Source organism: Vicugna pacos, chromosome 28 (genome assembly GCF_048564905.1).
Source record: "Vicugna pacos chromosome 28, VicPac4, whole genome shotgun sequence".
NCBI classification, from domain to species: Eukaryota; Metazoa; Chordata; class Mammalia; order Artiodactyla; family Camelidae; genus Vicugna; species Vicugna pacos.
Window position 1 is genome coordinate 8,472,444 of NC_133014.1, and position 17,924 is coordinate 8,490,367.

A 17,924-nucleotide genomic window follows, 5' to 3' on the forward strand; every position below is an offset into this window, starting at 1 on the left:
GGAGGTCAAAGATCAGCCTTGAATGAACCCAGCATGAAAGCAGAGTGCCCTAACAATTCTCTTAATTTCCTAAATGTAACAGCAGTATTTTTGAACTTGTAGATGGCGATCTCCTTTATTTTCTTTTGTCTGGGGACATAGGAGTTTTGATTGAGAAAGAAAAGGAGACCTTTGACTGCAGCTGCGCGGGGTAATGGGTATCTCAGGGTTGTGGCCGTCCCACTGGCAAAACAGTCAGGAACGGGAGCGCTCGCTTGCCCGCTGTCTTGGAGGTCGGATGGACTGCTGCAGAGCATACTACATGGATGTCACTTTTATGTAAGCTTGTAGGTCAGAAAACTGGATTGAGGGAAATATTTATATTTGAAAAGACAACAGCGTTCTTTCAAATATCAATTCTGTATCCAAATATTTTGAACTTCTAATAGAAATTTACCACAATACACTTGCATAGAAGAAAAACTTTTTCACACATAATGTAGCACCGACATTTAGTTTTCAAAGTGAAAACCAAATTGTTGCAGCAGTCTCAGAACTTCTTCAAGCCGACTACTTCCTGGGAGCATAAAATGGAAAGTCATTGAGAAGCAATGCAATTCCTTTTCCTATTAAAAAAGACCAAGTCTTGGTGAAGCTGTGTGCCCTGGGGGCATCTACTTAGAGCGTATATGGCTGTAGTCATATGTACCTAAAACAGCCCTGTGAGGTGAGTGCATTTTATTGAACTTGTGCCAGCTTTCCTTTTTTTTAATGTTTTAACCAGCTTTATTGAAGTGTAATTTGCACACAGTAAAATTCACCAGTTTTAAGTGTACACTTGATTAGTTTCACAAACATACACAGTTATGAAACCACCACGGTCATAATAATATAGGACATTTTCATCACCTCAGAAAGTTCTCTTTTGACTCTGCATTCAGTGCCCTCCCCTGGTGCTGCCTCCAGGCAACCACTGATCTGCTTTCTGTCATTATAGTCTTGTGTTTTCTAGAATTTAAAATCAATGGAATCATCCTGTGTGCAGTCTTTTGTGCATGACTTGTTTTCACTTTGCATAACGCTTTTGAGATTCATTCATGTTGCCTCTGTAGCAGTTTGTTTGTTTTGATTGCTGAGTGGTGATCCATGAGATGGATATACTACCATTTATTCACCTGTTTCAGGTTTTGGTGTATTATAATTTAAAGCTTTGGTGAACATTCAAGTAAAAGTATTTTTACAAATAAAATATTTTCATTTCTGGTAAATAAATACCAAGGACTGGGATTGCTGAGTGTATGGTAAGATTACGTGTATAAGAAACTGCCAGACCATCACCAGCCGAAGGTGAGAGTTCCAGCTGTTCCTGCCTGCTTGGTGCTGTCAGTCATTTTAGTGGATGTGTGGTGGTATTTCATTATGGGTTGCGTTTCGTTTTGCCTAATGGCTAATGACATGGGGCGTCTTTTCGTGTGGTTCTAGGCTATGTATTGATCTCCTTTTGGAATGTTTCTAGTCAGACCTGTTGCCTCATTTTCAGTGCGTTGTCTCACTTTGGCGAGTTCTGAGAATTGGTCTTAATTCTTCTAAGTTGTTTCAGGAAACCGTCCAGAGCTCAGTCAGGAAAACTACAAGATGATCCTGCTAGAACGTTTTACTGTGGCAGAAAGCAAAGAAGTGCTCAAGGACTAATAGGAACATGTCCAAAGGACACAAGAGCTGACTTGAAGGGACTCTAATTGGCCAAAGTTGGGACATTTTGATCATCAAAAAAGAGTAATAACAGCATTCAATTATATTGGGAGAAAAATCCATGAACCCTTAGTGATAATCAAAAATGAAAAAGGTGGAAGGAATTGAAAATGGTGTTACCAAAGGATGTAGTAAATGAATGTGCAAGGAATGATTGGATTAGCATATCAGCATTTTACGGCCACCAGTGTAATAACTGATTCAAGCCAGAATCATCAGTGGATGCTGGAATCATGGGTGAAAGGTTGTTGGGCAGACGCACACTGTCTCAGTGTCTTCCCTGTGGATTACTTATGGATTATCAACGGGGAAAGACATCTTTATGATGGAAAGATCTGATGGATCCTACATTAACCAAGTGATCCAATTATGTCAGACAAACTGGCATACGTGCCTGATGATGGGATATATAGTGTCACCTCTGCATTATTCTTGCCAAAAGTGTTTTATATGCATCTGATTACGAGGAATCAGCAAAGCAAGATTGTGGGATGTTTCATAAAACACTAGGTCTTTATTCTTCAGAAATATGTCATGAAAGAACAATTTGAGGAGACTGTTCTGATTTAAAAGAGTCTAAAGAAACATTACAGCCAATTATAATGCATAATCCTTGATTGGATTCTGGACTGAAAAAATTCTGGACATTTTTGCATTTGAAACAGATACAGAATACATATTTTTAATATTATTGTATCAATATGAAACTGCTTGTACGTGATGATAAAATTGTAATTATGTTGAAGAATGTCCTTATTCTTAGAGGATACATGCTAAAATATTTACCAAGAAGTGTTGTTATATCTATAGCCTATTTTTAAATGGTTTGGGGAAAAAAAAGTGAATATACACAGAGATAGAAGGAGAAAGGGAGAATGTGTTAAAACAAATCTGACAAAATATTGTTCTTTTAATTTTTCTGTAGTTAAGGTTGTCTACAGTAAAAGATTTGGCAAAACATGTTTTCCTGTTTGAGAATCAAGGCCTGAGCCTTTACTATGTGCCCATAGCAGTTGATTCTGTAGACTTGCCCTTCCTTCCCCCACCCTTCCCCCCAGACAAGATGACCTTGACTCTTTAGTTTGTTGAAGACAGACCCTCCAGCATCAGCTCCTCCTGTGACCTCTCCCTTCTCTTAACCTCCATATGCATCTCTTCACCTTCACGTTTCTCCAGTGTTAAGAGCATTTCCAAGGCTAACTCCTCCCCTCTTCTCTTGACCCTCTGAGGCAACCACTTCACGGCTTGTCTTCCGCTCTGCCCCAGAGAAACCTGTCTCAAGACTTAGCAGTGGCTTCCAGTTGGCCAAATCTGGTGGCTTATTTTAAAGTCTTTGTCTCTTCTTTCCCCATGCTTTCTGCGTGATAGCCTTTGACAGAGTAGAACCTTCCTTCCTCTCTCTGGGCTTCCATGACACACGCTCTGCTTTTCTGTTCCTCTTTCTTGGACATCTCTAGCGTCAGAAGCTCCTCATCCGCCCAACGGACGTTCTGCCCTGTATTAAACTAGACTTCAGCTCTACCATTTCTTCCTTGGTGGCTTTTTACATCTTACAGTTTCAGTTTTCATCTCACTGTGAGTGTTTCTGGTGGTGACCTCTTTGCCCCGGTTCAAATACTATTTTAGGACCGTGCATCAGCATTTTCACGTGCATGCTCCACTGTTATCTCAAGTCCTGTGTGTCTGAAGTTGAACTAAGCCTTTTCCTTTCTTCATACTCCCGTCCAGGCTGGTCATCCACCTGGCTTCAGTTGAACAGACATTTCAGTCACCATCCTCCAAAGCTTCTGTGTATTACTGTAAATTGCAGAACCCCAGGCTTAATCCCAGAGGATATGATTCTTTGGAGTTAGGCCCAGAATCTCGATTTTACTGAGTATTGAAATGATTTGACACAGTGATCCAAGGACACCACTTTGAGACTTGGTGTTTTAATAATTGGTTTAAGTGTTAGTTACAGCACTAGCTCACCATGGGAGTCCTCTGCCTTTCAGGAAGGCAGTCTTACTGAGAAATCCCCTTTGAATATGGAAGACTGTTGCGAGGCAGCCTGAGCTTGAACTTTGCGGAGAGGAAGACCTGAGCTCTCATCTTGACCCTGTCTTTTACCTGCTGTGTGACCTTAGGCAGTTACTGAAAAAATGGAGAAAATCGCACATAACTTTTGGGACTTAGCGTGGGGGTGTGACTCAGCCTCTGCTTCCCTTTCCAGCCTCTTCTCTGATTCCTCCCAGTGCTCCCTAATTCCAGACCCATGAAAATGACTTATTTTCCAAGGGCTCTGTAATTTCTTCAACCTCATTAGACCTTTGCCCTGTGCTGCTCTCTAGTAGGAATGCCCGACCTTGACCTCCTCGTTCACCTGCCTGACTCTCCTTTGTCCTTCACGCGTAGCCACTATTTGGAGACATCTGCAGATATGCAAACCCTGGTGGCTGAATTTGGTGCTCCCACGTCTCGGTTTCCTGTGTCTCCTCTTAGTCTGTGAGCTCCTTGAGGACAGGCAGTGTCTCGTCCTGCCCCCGGCACAGTACCCCGGCGGTAGTTTCCTGCTAAAGGTATTCTTGTTTGTTTTTTTAAAAATAAATTGCCAGAGTACCTAATGTGGCATTAGCTAATTGTATTTGGGGGACCTAGTTCTGAAATTTTCTTCCTCATCTGTTTGTCAACATACTCGGCAGCCATGTCAACAGGCAGGAAACTTTCCAGCACATTTTCAAAACAGGAAATTTATGTCCTTTTGGAATAGAAGTCTTAGCAACTTCAACACATTTTCCCCTAATTTTGAAGAGTTAACTTGTTTCTTTATAAAGTTTAGGTCTATAATTGACTCACCCCACAATGCAAGCGTAAAGTAACCTTGCCCTTCCCTATCCTATGAGTTAGTTGTATCTTCTGTTTACAGCTAGCAGTTAAGGCCGAAAATGGTATCCCTAGAGCTTTGAAGCAAACCAGGGCAGAGTAGAGGTAAATTAAGGTTTGTGCTTGATTATTAGAGAGGGAAAAAATGTGTAATGACATTTTTATATTCATGTAATCAAAAGTAAAAACATACATGAATAAATACAAAAAAAGTAATCAAAATACAAAAATTAGTAATCAAAATCCATAGTAATGCTAAAATTTATTTTTAAGTTAAATAATGTTTCAGTACAATAGGATTTTTTGGGGGGGGAACCTGCCAAATTTGGTGTCTTTTAATTTTACTTTTTGAAAAGATCTTATATTTATTCAAACATTCAATGTCATTTTAAAATCAATGCTTTTGGACAGTTTTTTAAACTTAAAATTTAAATCAGAGGTGAGAAATAAGCTATTAAATAAACTATTACAGACTCATAATTGAATAATTGAACCATGCATTACAGAAGTCATGTTTAATAGTAAAAAAAAAAAAATTGAACCATGCATTTATAAGTCATGTTTAATAGTAAAAAAAAAAAATCTAGTTTACACTACTGACTGAAGAAAGGAGATTAATATTCTTTAACTCTTTACTTCTAACTGTAATTCTTAATTTGACATCATTTATCTGTTTTCACCCCAGTTACTTCTCTACTCAAGAAATTTTTCCAAATTGTGTCTTTTTTCCTTTTACCACTTACTGAGTACAAGTTAACTGTTACTTGTAAGAGTCTCTTGCAAGAAACTTGCAATTTTAAATTGTATCCATAAATTGGTTGATCAGGGTATAGGAGATCTGTACCACATGAGTTAAAATGAAGTGGAATAAAAAAAGTGTCATCTATATACTCAACAAATTATCTGATGGGACAGTGTAACTGTCTCACATTCCTACTTAGCACAAGCAAGAGTAAAGTGGTTCTAAGATACTAAAATTTTTGGCATTTTTTTGCTTACGGGTGTCCAGTTGCTCTTTGTTGAAAAGGCTCTTCTTCCCGTGAATTGCTTTATTCAGCTTTGTCAGAATTAGTTATGTGTACTTGTGTGGCTGTTTCCTGGGTTCTTTCCCTCTGATTTGTGTGTTGCACATATCCCTCCGCCAGTAACGCGTTGTGTGGAGTGCTCTAGCTGGGTAAGTTGTAGGAATCCTTAATGTTGGATCATTTCTTCCACTTTATTCTATTTCGCAAGATTGTTTAAATTTTGTTAAATTGTTAAATTTTGGGGAGTGTGTGTTCTATGTAAATTTCACAGTAAACTTGTCTGTGTCTATAAAATCCCTTGCTGAGACATCAGTAGGAATTGCATTAAATCCGTATATTAATTTGGGGCGAATTGATATTTTTACTATGTCAAGTACTCTATCCATGAATGCAGTATATAAATTTATTTCGGTTTTTTTCAACTTAGCATTTTATCACTTTTAGCGTACAGATCCTGTACATGTCTTAAGTGGACACCTATGTATTGTGTTCTTTTGGATTGGTTGTAAATAGCATTTTGTTTTTAATTTTAGTTTCCACATGATCGTTGTTAGTATGTAGAAATTTTTGTTTATTTGAGGGGTTTACAGTAAAATCTTATTTACAAAAACGGACAGTCAGACCTTGGGTTATAGATAATCTTTTAAAATGAATAAATTGATCGAGGGAAATTAATCTGTATGCCAAAATAAAATTCAACATACTTTAAAGGAAGACAACAATGTTCAGGCATTTGACAATGTAATATAATGTCCTGTATCCAGTTTTAAAAAAATTAGAAGCAGGAAATTTTGACACATAATCAGGAAAAAACCCCAAAATAATAGTTGATAATAAGGATTTCAAAAGAGCTGTTATAAATTTCCTTTCTTTTTCTACTTGCTTTGGGTTTGGTTTCGTCCTCTTTTCTCCTATTTTGTGAGAATTTTTATCATGGCTGAGTCTTGGCTTTTTTCATACACTTTTTCTGTTTCAGTTGGTAAAATGACCATGTGATTTTTCTTCTTTATCATGTTGATAGTTGTGAATTATATTGATTGATATTTAAATTTTGAACCAGTCTTGCCCAGCTTGAATAAATCTCACTTGATTATGGTGTGTAATTTTTTATACATTACTGGGTTCAATTTGTTAAATTTTTTTGCACAGTTTTTTTGGGGGGGGGAGTCCAAGTTAATGAAAAATATTCTGTAGTTTTTTTTTTTTAATACTGTCTTGTGTGATTTTTTGGAAAAAATATTTTAGTAACATATGTGTAACATAAAATTCACCATTTTAATTATTTTTAAGGGTACAGTTGAGTAGCATTAGTTATATTCACAGTGATGTGCCACCATCACCATGATCTGTTTCCAAAACTTTTTTTTATCACCCCAAAGAGTCTGAGTAATCTTACTCACTCTTACTCTAATGCCTTGAACCTCAAATCTACTTTCTAACTCACCAGATTTGCCTCATCTATATATTTCATGTAAGTGGAATCAAAATATTAATCCTGTATCTGACTTATTTCAGGGTCCATCCATGTTGTGGCATGCATCAGAACTCCATTCCTTTTTATAGCTGAATAATATTCCATTGCATTTATATACCATATTCTATTGATCCATTCATCTGTTGGTTAACAGTTTTTCATATAGATACTGTTGTGAGCTGTGGTTCCAATAACCAGCTTAATTTTCAGAGCCTTGGTGGTCTGACTTTGGTCTGCTTGTTCTGTCTGGTGCCTCTGGTGCTCCCATAGATCCCTCCGTGTGTGAGGTGGGCGAGCACAGTAGGGTGCGCTTCCGTGTATTAGAAATTTTCTGTTGCTTATTTAGAGTAGCTGGCAGTTCTCAGCCATTCACTTTGTAACTTAAGTTTACCTATCTTTTTATATAAATTAAGCACTTTAGGATTAAATGAAAATTAATTACGGCATTCTGTCATAAGCTCTAAAACTAACTTTGTCAAATATGTATGACTCACCTTTTTAGACATACGGTGTATATCCAACACAGCTGAGTTGCATACAACTATGTTTTGAGTTTTAGTAAACAGTGTGGTCATAGCCTTTTGTTAGGAAGTTGGTAATATTGAGGGGGTCTTGATAAAATTAGAATTTGACTTATGAATTCCTTTGCACTTTTAATGTGGGAATAAGATAAAATTAGGTGTATATTACATCTTTTAGGTAAAAAAAATTAATGAGGGAAGAAACAAGGTTTCGGTCATAAAGTATCTTTACAAATAGACAGGAATGCATACTAACCTAATCCAGAATGTTTAAAATTATTTGTTAGTGAGCCTTTTGTTGAAATAAAATCCGGAGCAAATGTAACTATAAAAGAGATGTTAATGTCATTAACAGTGATTAATTCTCAAATAATAATGCCATTATTTTAACCAATATAACTTTTCTTCCATTTTCCAGACTTTGTGCAGGATGACCAGCCAACCAGAGATGGTTTACAGGTTGTGAGAAGAGTTCAAATAGGGCACATGACAGAGGGTCACAGGTTGCTGCTTGGAGCTGTCACTGAGGGCCTCCCTGAGGGTGTGTTTAGGCTGAGACTTGAAGGAGGGGAAGACACCACCCATAAGAAGAGTATTTCAGGCAGGGCAGCTCTTTGATGCAGAATTTAGGGTCCTTTTAAGTCCTGCTGCCGTACCCCTTTCCTCTCTTCCTGGTTTTTTATTTTTAAATCACTGATTTAACTAGTCCATCCTTCTCCCCTCATGGATAAGGAGACTGTGAAAGCTAGAAGGTAAAGACTTCATGATGACAGCCTAGGATCCTGATGCCTGGAACCACCCCCCCCCAAACACATAACCAGATCAAATGACATTTATTTCTACTGGTTATTTACATCATTCATTGTTTTCATGAATTATTTTAAAAGCTGTATGAAAACAGGCAATGTATCTGCTCATCAGTTGGAATGTTCAGGAAAAAGAATCTCCACCTGAAAGAAAAAAAAAACAACCCTAATTATAGTAGAGAAAGATTGTCTTTAAAGTGAAGGTATTTTTATTTTAGAAATGTCATTCTTTACTAAGTGAAATAGGGAAGTAAACTCAATTACTGAACTTCTGTTTTGAAAGTAAGTGATTAAATAACTGACACACTGAGATTTTTATATTGAAGACAAATGTCTTTGTTTCTCTCAGATCTCACGGTAATGTAAGTGATTATGTGGAGCTTAAAGTAGATCTTACTGAGCCCAGCTTCACAGAGTAAATGCCAGTAGAATCGTAGAAGCTAGAAAGAAAATCCCTTGCTTGTATGTCCTCTTTTCCTCCCTTGTTATTGGAAGTGTATGCCTCATTTTTAAAATTAGGTTGCTTGAAGGTAACACTAGCCATGAGCATTTGTGTCACGTTACTTTGAAAGTAAATAGCAGTGGGTTTAGCAGCACAGATTCTGGGGTCCCAAGGCTGAAATCAATAGCCCCTCTCTAGCCACTTTCTTGCTGAGTGATCTCGAGCCTAACGTCACTGTGCCTGCTTATCTTAAAATGGAATCCGTGATGTCTTTGTCAGGATTAGTTTGAAGTTTAATAGCACAGTGATCAATAATTATTAGATGTTATTCTTATCTCTGTTACGTCTGGTTGCTGCTTTAGCTGGGGAACTTTGGGGCAGTTTGGGACTCCTTGAGAGTATAAATTAGGGACAAAAAATTATTGGGAGAGGAAGTAGCTGTCAGTTGTGGTTTCAGATCTAGAGATTTGGGCATGTGGGAACCTGACTTGCTTTGGTTACTTTTTTGCAATTTATAGCTTAATAACTGTTAACACATTAAATGATTAAGTATGTATCTAGTGTCAGTTTTGTTTTTCTAAGCATGTAATTTGAAGCACATGATTGATCATTTAAAGCCAACTACCCTAACTTGTTTCATGTCAAACTTGAATCCTGTTCATTTGTATGTTTTTTAAGGAAAGCTATTACTGTGTAACACAGTATTTTCCTTTCAGACTTTATAAAACATCTGCTGCTCTTTTTTTCAGCTAAGGTAATTCATGGTTTTTTTAAGCTATTAAAAATCTAATTAAAAACACAGTACACCCAAATTATATTACTACTTTTCTTTGTTTAGTTCTCATCAGTTAGATAAATGTCTGATCTAGCTTGATGATGGGGACTTACGTGATGATCATTATAAATATGGCATATTTGTGTTACTTTTTTGTCCTGTTTTCTCTGCTAACTGGATGGAAAGCTAACTAGGAGCTAGACTTTTTATCTATTACATCGTGAGCATCTGGCTATTCAGTTAACTCTTGTTAGTTCCCTGTGTTTTTACATCAGTAAGTCTGTGTTGAATAAGAGTATAACAAAAAGATTTTCTGGATCATCTATGTTAAAAAATGGGGGAAGGGATGAGAAGTGGGATGGGTAAGCTGGGCAGAGCCTTTTACATCCACAGCCCTTTCTTCAGAATGGTTTGTCACTTTATTTGGAGACATTTTTGTGCTCTCCAGATATACTCTGTGTCAGTAATTCTGTTGGAGCCACTTGCTTTGATCTCAGTTTTAAAGTTCAGCTACAAGCTAAGACTAGAGGTAACAACCAGAAAGTTCATTTGTATCAAGGAGTGCAAATACCGGTACTTGTACCTGAGTGGAAAGGTGAGGTTTCATTCTTGAATGTTCTCTGTATATTAGGAACTGGTGGGGAATGAGCACCTCGTCACTGTGGTTGAAGAGGAACACAAGAAATGGAGGACAGGAGTTTCCCAAAATAAAATCAGGGCGTGATTAGTAGAATAAGGGGAAATCGATGCTCCACAGGCAGGAAAGACACCGTCCAAGTAGGTGAAGTCATCTCATTAGATGGCATCTCGCCTGCTGCTTGACTTTCAGCTTTGGTCCGGCTAGAAAAGCCAGGTACATGGGGTTCCATGGTTAAGCTTTTCTTCCCTGAATATCCAAAGACCAACAAAGAGGAGTCAGTGAGTGTCACATTAAGCCAAATGGAAAACCATTGTTTCATGGGTTTTTTTAAAAATAAACTTTTTATTTTAGAACAGTTTCAGATTTATATAAAAATTCCAAAGATAGTACGGACTTCCCATATCCTCCCCCACACCCAAGTTTGCCCTGTTATTAACATCTTACATTGATATGGTTAATTACTGTTAACTAAAGTCCGTATTTTATTCAGGTTTCCTTAGTTTTTACCTAATTTCATTTTTCTTTTCTAGGAGCCCATCCAAGATACCACATTACATTTAGTAGTCTCCCTAGGCTCCTCTGGTCTTGTGACGGTTTCTCAGACTTTCTTGTTTTTGATGACCTTGACAGTTTTCAGGAGTGAATTATAGAATATCCCTCAGTTGGAATTTGTCTGATGTTTTTCTCATGATGAGACTGGTGTTAATGTGATTTTGGGAGGAAGACCACAGAGAAAAAGTGCCACTTTTATCATATCATATCACAGGTACTATCAGCATGACTTTTCACTGTGGATGTCGACCTTGATCACCTGACTGATAATGTTTGTCAGGTTTCTCTATTGTAAAGCGATTCTCTTTTTCCTCTTTTCCACGCTAGAAGTCACTATGTGCATCCCATGCTTCAGGAGTGGGCAGTTATGCTCCACCTTCTAAATAGAAAAGTCTCTACATAAATTATTTAGAATTCTTCTCCCTGAAGGTTTTGTCTCTTCTCCCCCGTTGTTTATTTATTCGATCATTTATTTATACCAATATGGACTCACAGATGTTTATTTTATACTCAGGTTTTAATCCAGTTGGCTTGACTTATTTTATTGCTCAAGTGGTTCCAGCTTTGGCTATTTGGGGAACTCTTTCCCTTAACTCTTGCATCACTTTGACGTACTCCTGTCGATGTAGGATTTTGTTTTTGTTTAACGCTTTCTTTCTGGCATCACAACTTGCTCGCCTTTCATCTTGTGTATTTCCTGCCCCAGTGCTAGATTCAGCCATTTCTTCAAGAGGCTCCTCCTGTTCCTTTTGTTGAAGAATGGTATTAGGACCCAAGATTTTGGAGCTAGAAATGCTTTTGCTACTGGGTTTTAATTACTTCTAGCCCCTCTCAACTGACAGAGCAGGGAAATATATGTGTGCATACTAACCTGTATATATACACATCTATAAATATTTCTGTATGTAACAATCTGTCTCTGTATTAAGCTCAACATGAGTTTGTACTTAGTTGCCGACTCTAGTCCATTATCACATGGATCATTCTAGGCGCCTTCCTGTGCTTTTGTGTAGACTCTTATTCCAACACAAATCTGACTGTCTCTACCCATCATCCATATGTTTAATTGTTCAGTTCCAGTGTACATGCATAGCAGCATCAGAATGCTTATCCCAAAGCCCCGTGGGAAGTAACTTTATCAACTAGAATTTAGTGCTTATGTACAATTTCTTTTGCCTTTAATCTTACTGATTCCACTCAGTTCCAAATGACTTAGGTCAGCGCCCCACCTCCTTTCAGTGAGATGTTTCCTACCTTTGTTATACAGTTAAATTGTTTTGTCATATTCTACAGTCTGTCCTGGGTACCTGACCTCCTAAATGATCTTTTTAATTGCATATAATGGTTTCACTCTTGATGCTGTAAAGTTGTTTTAACAGATGCACAGCGTGGTTTGTATCTACTGTCACAGTATCATATGGAAATTTCACTGCTTTGAGAAATTCCCTGTGCTTTACTTACCCCCTCTTCCTTTCTCTGTCTCTCAGCCCCTAGCAACCACTGATCTTTTTACCATCTCTATAGCATTGCCTTTTCCAGAATGTCATATACTGGAAACCATATAGTGTGTAGCCTTTTCTTTTATTTTCTATTACTGAGTAATATTGCATAGTGTTGATAATCTGTATTTGCCTCTTTATTTACCTATTGAATCTTGATTGTGTCCAGTTTTTGATGATTATGAAAGACAGCTGCTCTAAGGAATGGCTTGCATATTTTTGTGTGGGCATGTTTTCAGATCAGTTGGATAAATATTTAAGACCACAGTTGCTGGATTATATGGTAAAAGTACATTAGCTTTTTAAGTATCTTATCTTTGCATTGTACTTAGTTTCTTGGAACAGGGTAATCTCTTTTTGTCATTTTCCTTGCCCACTCCCCGACCAAGTCAGTCTTGACCATTGATCCTAGATCCTGTCATGACTGAAAAAGAGCAAATGATACAGAACTTCAGTTTATCATTTTGGGGGGGAGGAATATAATCCACTAGTGATCTTTCCTGTGTGTTTAAGATATCTCCAATTAATCTATCAGTGAAAATAATCTGCATCTAGTTGAACTGCACTGTTTTGTGCTTTCCGGTATTATAGCAGGAATAAATATTTTGCACGTGGCTTACACAGCCTGTAGGTTCTTAAAACTGTAATTGGGTTGTGTTGTTTTATTTTCAAGCATTTCATAGTTGGTAAAATACTGAAACATTTGTCATATTTTCTTCCTCCTTAACCATCACCATCAAGCAGTATATTTGAAAAACATAAAATTGTACTGATTAACTTTAAAGTAAAACATTAAATGGAATTTATATTCCTGTTGAGTGACAGTGTGTTTTGTTTCCTTCACAGCATTTATTCAGTCGGAGAGCATAATAGAAGTACTGCGTTTTGATGATGGAGGGCTTCTACAGGTAATTTTATTTTAAGTTTGTAGAATTACCTCGGTGTCAAGCCTTGAATAATATCTGATTGTTTTCTCATTTAAAATGTATTTTTGAGCTATAAAATGTATTTTTTGAAATATATTTTAATGAGCTGTATATGCAGACAGGTCAGTAGAGTCATTTGCAAAAATAAAAACCTCTTAGCTGTATGAATTACCTTTCAAATGAAATATTTCTGGGTGGTGGTGGGAGGTTAGGTGGGGAGAGTCAGAGAGGAGCAAGAGAATTGGCGGTAAGCTCGGCGAGCCTGCAGCCAGCAACTGAGAGCCTGAATTTGGATGTTGGACCTCAAAACCTGTATCTGGAAGATAGAGGGGATAACTTCTGTAGACTTACATCTATATCACTCTTTCACTTGCCATCCTAAGCCGCGACTTTAAATATATTATACATAAAATTAGAAAGTGTAATCTGCTAAAAATCCTGTCCTTCCTTTCAGACCTAGCTCACATAACACCATGAAGGCTGTTTCAGTCTTCCCAGCTAGAACTCACTTCTAGCATTTCAGAGCTGAAAGAAACAGCTCAACCAGCCCTGACTTTTATGACTAATTTTCTTCTTTCTTCCAAACTTGTATCATATTCTGTGCTTGCTCTTACCACCTTTGTAATAGTAACATTTTTTCTCAAGTACCATGTTATTTGGTACCATGACTGATAATTTTTTATTCATTTTATTTTCAAGGGAAACCAAGGTTTAGATTAAGAAAGTTGCCCAAGATCCCATGACTTGGCACTAGTGGAGCTGGTGTTAGAACCCTGGTCTTTTCACTCTGGGTGTGATGGTTAGTCTCTCTATTACATGGTGCTGCCCGCGATGTTACTTGTTTACTTATTTATAACTAAATACATGACTTAAATAGTTCTGAAAAAATATTTCCTGTAGCTTGTAATAAAGGTCGGAAAGTAAAAATTAAAGTTAGATCAAGGCAATAGAGAAGTAATTCTGCTAGGAACCTGGAATAAAATTTCTGTTTGTGTTTTTGTATAAATTTAGATTTCAGACATTAAGCGAGACAAAGCAAGCAAGAAAAAAACTGATAGGTTTTAAGATTCTTTTTCTCTGACAATGAAGCAAGTAAATGTTTGGATGACAGCTTTTTCCCCACTTCTAAATTTTTAAGTAAACTTATCATTCTACTTTCACATAAGAGATGTTGAGGAACACAGCAGGCAGTGGCTGCGTGGTACATGCAGAAAGTCTTTGTATGGCTTTTTGTATTTTAAAATTGAGTAAAGACCGAAGGTATGTAACGATGTCAAATTTTATAAAGCCACCTTGGTAGAAAATGATCTTAGTCCTTTTTTTCTAGTTCTTTAGTCTGTTGCAAGGTGAGAACTTGGAGAACTTATAGGAATGACTGTATTAAATATCTCCCTTTGGTGATTTGCAGGATCTGGAAAGCAGGCAAATTAGGACTGAATTTCTAGAAAACTCTCCAAGTGTGGTTATTCTTTATTGATTAAAGGATTTATGTCCTTTAGGAACTAGGCATGTAGGTTGCAAATTGATAATCCACTTTTGAAAATTCTGGAGCTTGATAAGTGTTTTTGCCGGGGGAGGCTGTCAGTCCATATCTAGAAGGACCTGGGTGTAGAAGAGCTGGTCGACTGCGATGTGATTTGCTGAAACTCTTTGGCTCTGCTGAAATGCTTAGACAGGAGTTTGGTTGAGACCTCAAAGAATTCTATGGCAAAGGTAATTTTGGACTGGAATTTGAAGGCAGATAGTACCAGTTGGTTACTTCAGCCATAGTGAAGCCTTACTAAGACTCCTGCAGAATGCCTGATGTTGAGATGCTATACATAGCGGATTATGTATCTTTGAGTAACAGAACATAAGACCCTTTTGAATAGAAATTTATAAAAATCTTTCATTTTAATGTTGAAAGTTGTTTCCTAGGAACAACAATTTTGATTTTGACATAATTTCTGGCACTAATTTGCCAATAGGTTCAGCTATTTCTTAAACAGCTTCTGGTTTCTCATGATGTGATTAGAACGGAAGTATGCACATATCATAGCATTTCTGTGGCAGAATATGTATTAAGTTTCTCCAAATTAAGTTGAAGCTAAAGCAGGGAGAGACTCAAAGCAGCAGCCTTGTTTTACGTTATTTAAAATTAAACTTTTGGGGGAGAGTATAGCTCAGTGGTAGAGTGCATGCTTAGCATGCACAAGGTCCTGGGTTCAATCCCCAGTACCTCCACTAAAAAAAAAGTAATAATAATAATAATAATAATAATAATAATAATAATAATAATAATAATAATAATAAAAAAATTAAACCTTTGCCTGAGAGCATTCCTTCCCAGCTTCTGAAATTTATGTTATATTCATGTGGCTTAGCTCATGTTAATTTTTTTTTCTATTTTGCGGAGGGAGGTGATTAGGTTATTTGTTTTCTTACAGGAGGTAGTGGGTGTTGAACCCAGGACCTCGTGCATGTGAGGCGTGCATTCTACCACTGAGGTTCACAGAAGTTAAATAATTTGCTCAATATTCATTCAGTTGCTAGAGCAGGAATCCAGCATCCAGTAAGTACTCAGCTTCCTGGTTCCAGAGCTCTTTCCACAGTAGGATGCATGTGCAGCTCTTTCCAGCGCATTCCGTGTGTTACCACTAGTAATGCTAGGATACGACTAGAAATAGAAGCAATCCTCTTAGCCCACATTTTCTGTAGTTGGTGCTTTGGCCACTGTCATTCCTGCTTGGCAAGGCTACTAAGGTTTGGTATATAGAATATAGGAGGTTGAATCCATTCTTAAGATGAGCACAGGCACTGAGGATTCTACAGATCATCAGAAGAAATATGCATTAAGACTCATTCGCATAGGAGATCCTGGTCAAGTAGCTCAAACCATCATTCTAATCCTAACTGATGAGAATAGTTGGCTCCTCCTACCCTATTCCCTTGATAGATTATCAGATTCAGTAACAAAAGATAGTCTTTCATTTGTAAACATTAATCAAGTTTCCTAATCTAACTTTTTTATAAGCAAATGAAGAAAAAGCCCAAGGAAAAGGCTAGCTCTGTATTTTTTTTTCACTCTTCTGCCAGAATAATAAACAGAATTTTAAGATATTAGAAGGTAAATTCCACAGTGTTCATGAGTTGAGAGCATGTGCAGAGTTTTGCCTTTTAAAGCTCATAACTAATAGGAAGCCATACTTTTGTCTTCTTACTTTGTTCAAGAAACATTGGTACTAAGTATTCTTTTCCTGTGTACTCATTGGTTGTTCTAACAACATTATAGGCACCTCTTGCCTCTACTCACTAGCTGGCTTTCAGGTGCCCAGGATAGGAAACCCTGACTGGAAGGCAGGGATAACTAGAGCTAGCATTTTGGAGCACTTGCTGGAGTCTCCACTAGTTCATCAAATGGCCCCAAATTTTAGTACTAATAAGGGCAGCAGGAAAAATAAGAAGCAAGTTTGGTTCCAGAACTGTTATGCTTTACTTTCTATTGCTCTGCTGCCTGAGGGTTAAGTAATAGGGGTTGCCTTAGAGGAAAGAGGTCAATTCCTAATTGGTGTGCTTAGAAAGTAGCGCAGGTCTAAGAGGTCTTTTTATTGACACACAGTCGATAACAGGTCTCATTCCTCATGCACTCCCCATGTGTCAGCTGCAGCACTGTGATTAGTCAGCTAAAGGATTTTTTGTTCATATTTTAGAAATAATGGTTTTCCCATTCTTAACAGAGGAAAGTTAGGGAGAAGATTTTGGGAAGTTTACCTCCTATTCTGTGTTAGGTTGGCCTAGAGAGGACTTTGGAGGCCTTCCTTAATGGTGGACATTTCTTTGCAACAGACCAAAACACTCACTTGAATGAGTGAGTATGGTTTGGTCACCTAGTAGTCCTCTTGATCTAGGATGAGCTTACATTTGAAAGATGCTGTAGTAAAGACATTTAAAGATAGCTGTAGTAAAACTTAATAGAAGTTAAAGAAAGTATTTTGGGGATAACTTTAACCCTGAAACAACTTTTCTTAGTTGATATAACCAAAAGGAGTTGAGTAGGAGCCGTTGGAAGCTCTGACTTTTAGAAGATGAATCAGTCATTCTAGAGGTAGGCTAATAGTGTAAGTGGATTCTAACCAGTTAATCAGGGACCCTATATTGAGTCTTCTTCCAAAGAATGTTGAAGAGGTTTAAGAATTTGATTCTTTTTTTTTTCTTTAAAGTGTTTATTGTCAGATATAATGTATACATAAATAAATAAAATGTGGGATTTTTTTTTTGCAAAGCAAATGCCTATTTAGAACCACCTCCCAAGTTAAAAACTAAAAATAACATGCCAGCACTCCTGTAAGTTCCCCTTGAAGCTTTCTCCCAGTCACTGTTCCCAAGAGTTAGCCATTGTTGTGTTATGGTAATTTCCTTTCCCTCTAGTTTCACCATCTGAGCATGTCTTTAGTTTAGCTTCAAGTGTTTTTCTGACGTGCATACAGTTTGCATTATTTTTTTTCCAGTTTCTTTTTCTCAGTATATGTTTCTAAGATTTTCTGTGTTGTTGAGTGTAACTGTAGTTATTCATTTTTGTTGCTGAGTTGCATTGAATATGCCTTAATTTATATATCATTTCTGCAATTGATGCACATTTCACTTGTTTCAAATTTTTGACTATTATGAGTAATGCTGTCTCTTGGTGAACTT

General features: G+C 37.2%; 1 protein-coding gene across 2 annotated transcripts in view; it reads left to right on the top strand.

Moving 5' to 3' along the window:
* Positions 1 to 17,924, top strand: part of TMEM131 (transmembrane protein 131) — a 139,537-nt gene that overhangs the window by 25,213 nt on the left and 96,400 nt on the right. For both annotated transcript variants that reach the window (XM_072951373.1, XM_072951372.1), the window contains exon 2: positions 13,174 to 13,235. In XM_072951373.1, the coding sequence (XP_072807474.1) occupies positions 13,174 to 13,235 (62 nt within the window). The remainder of the gene's footprint in view (positions 1 to 13,173; positions 13,236 to 17,924) is intronic.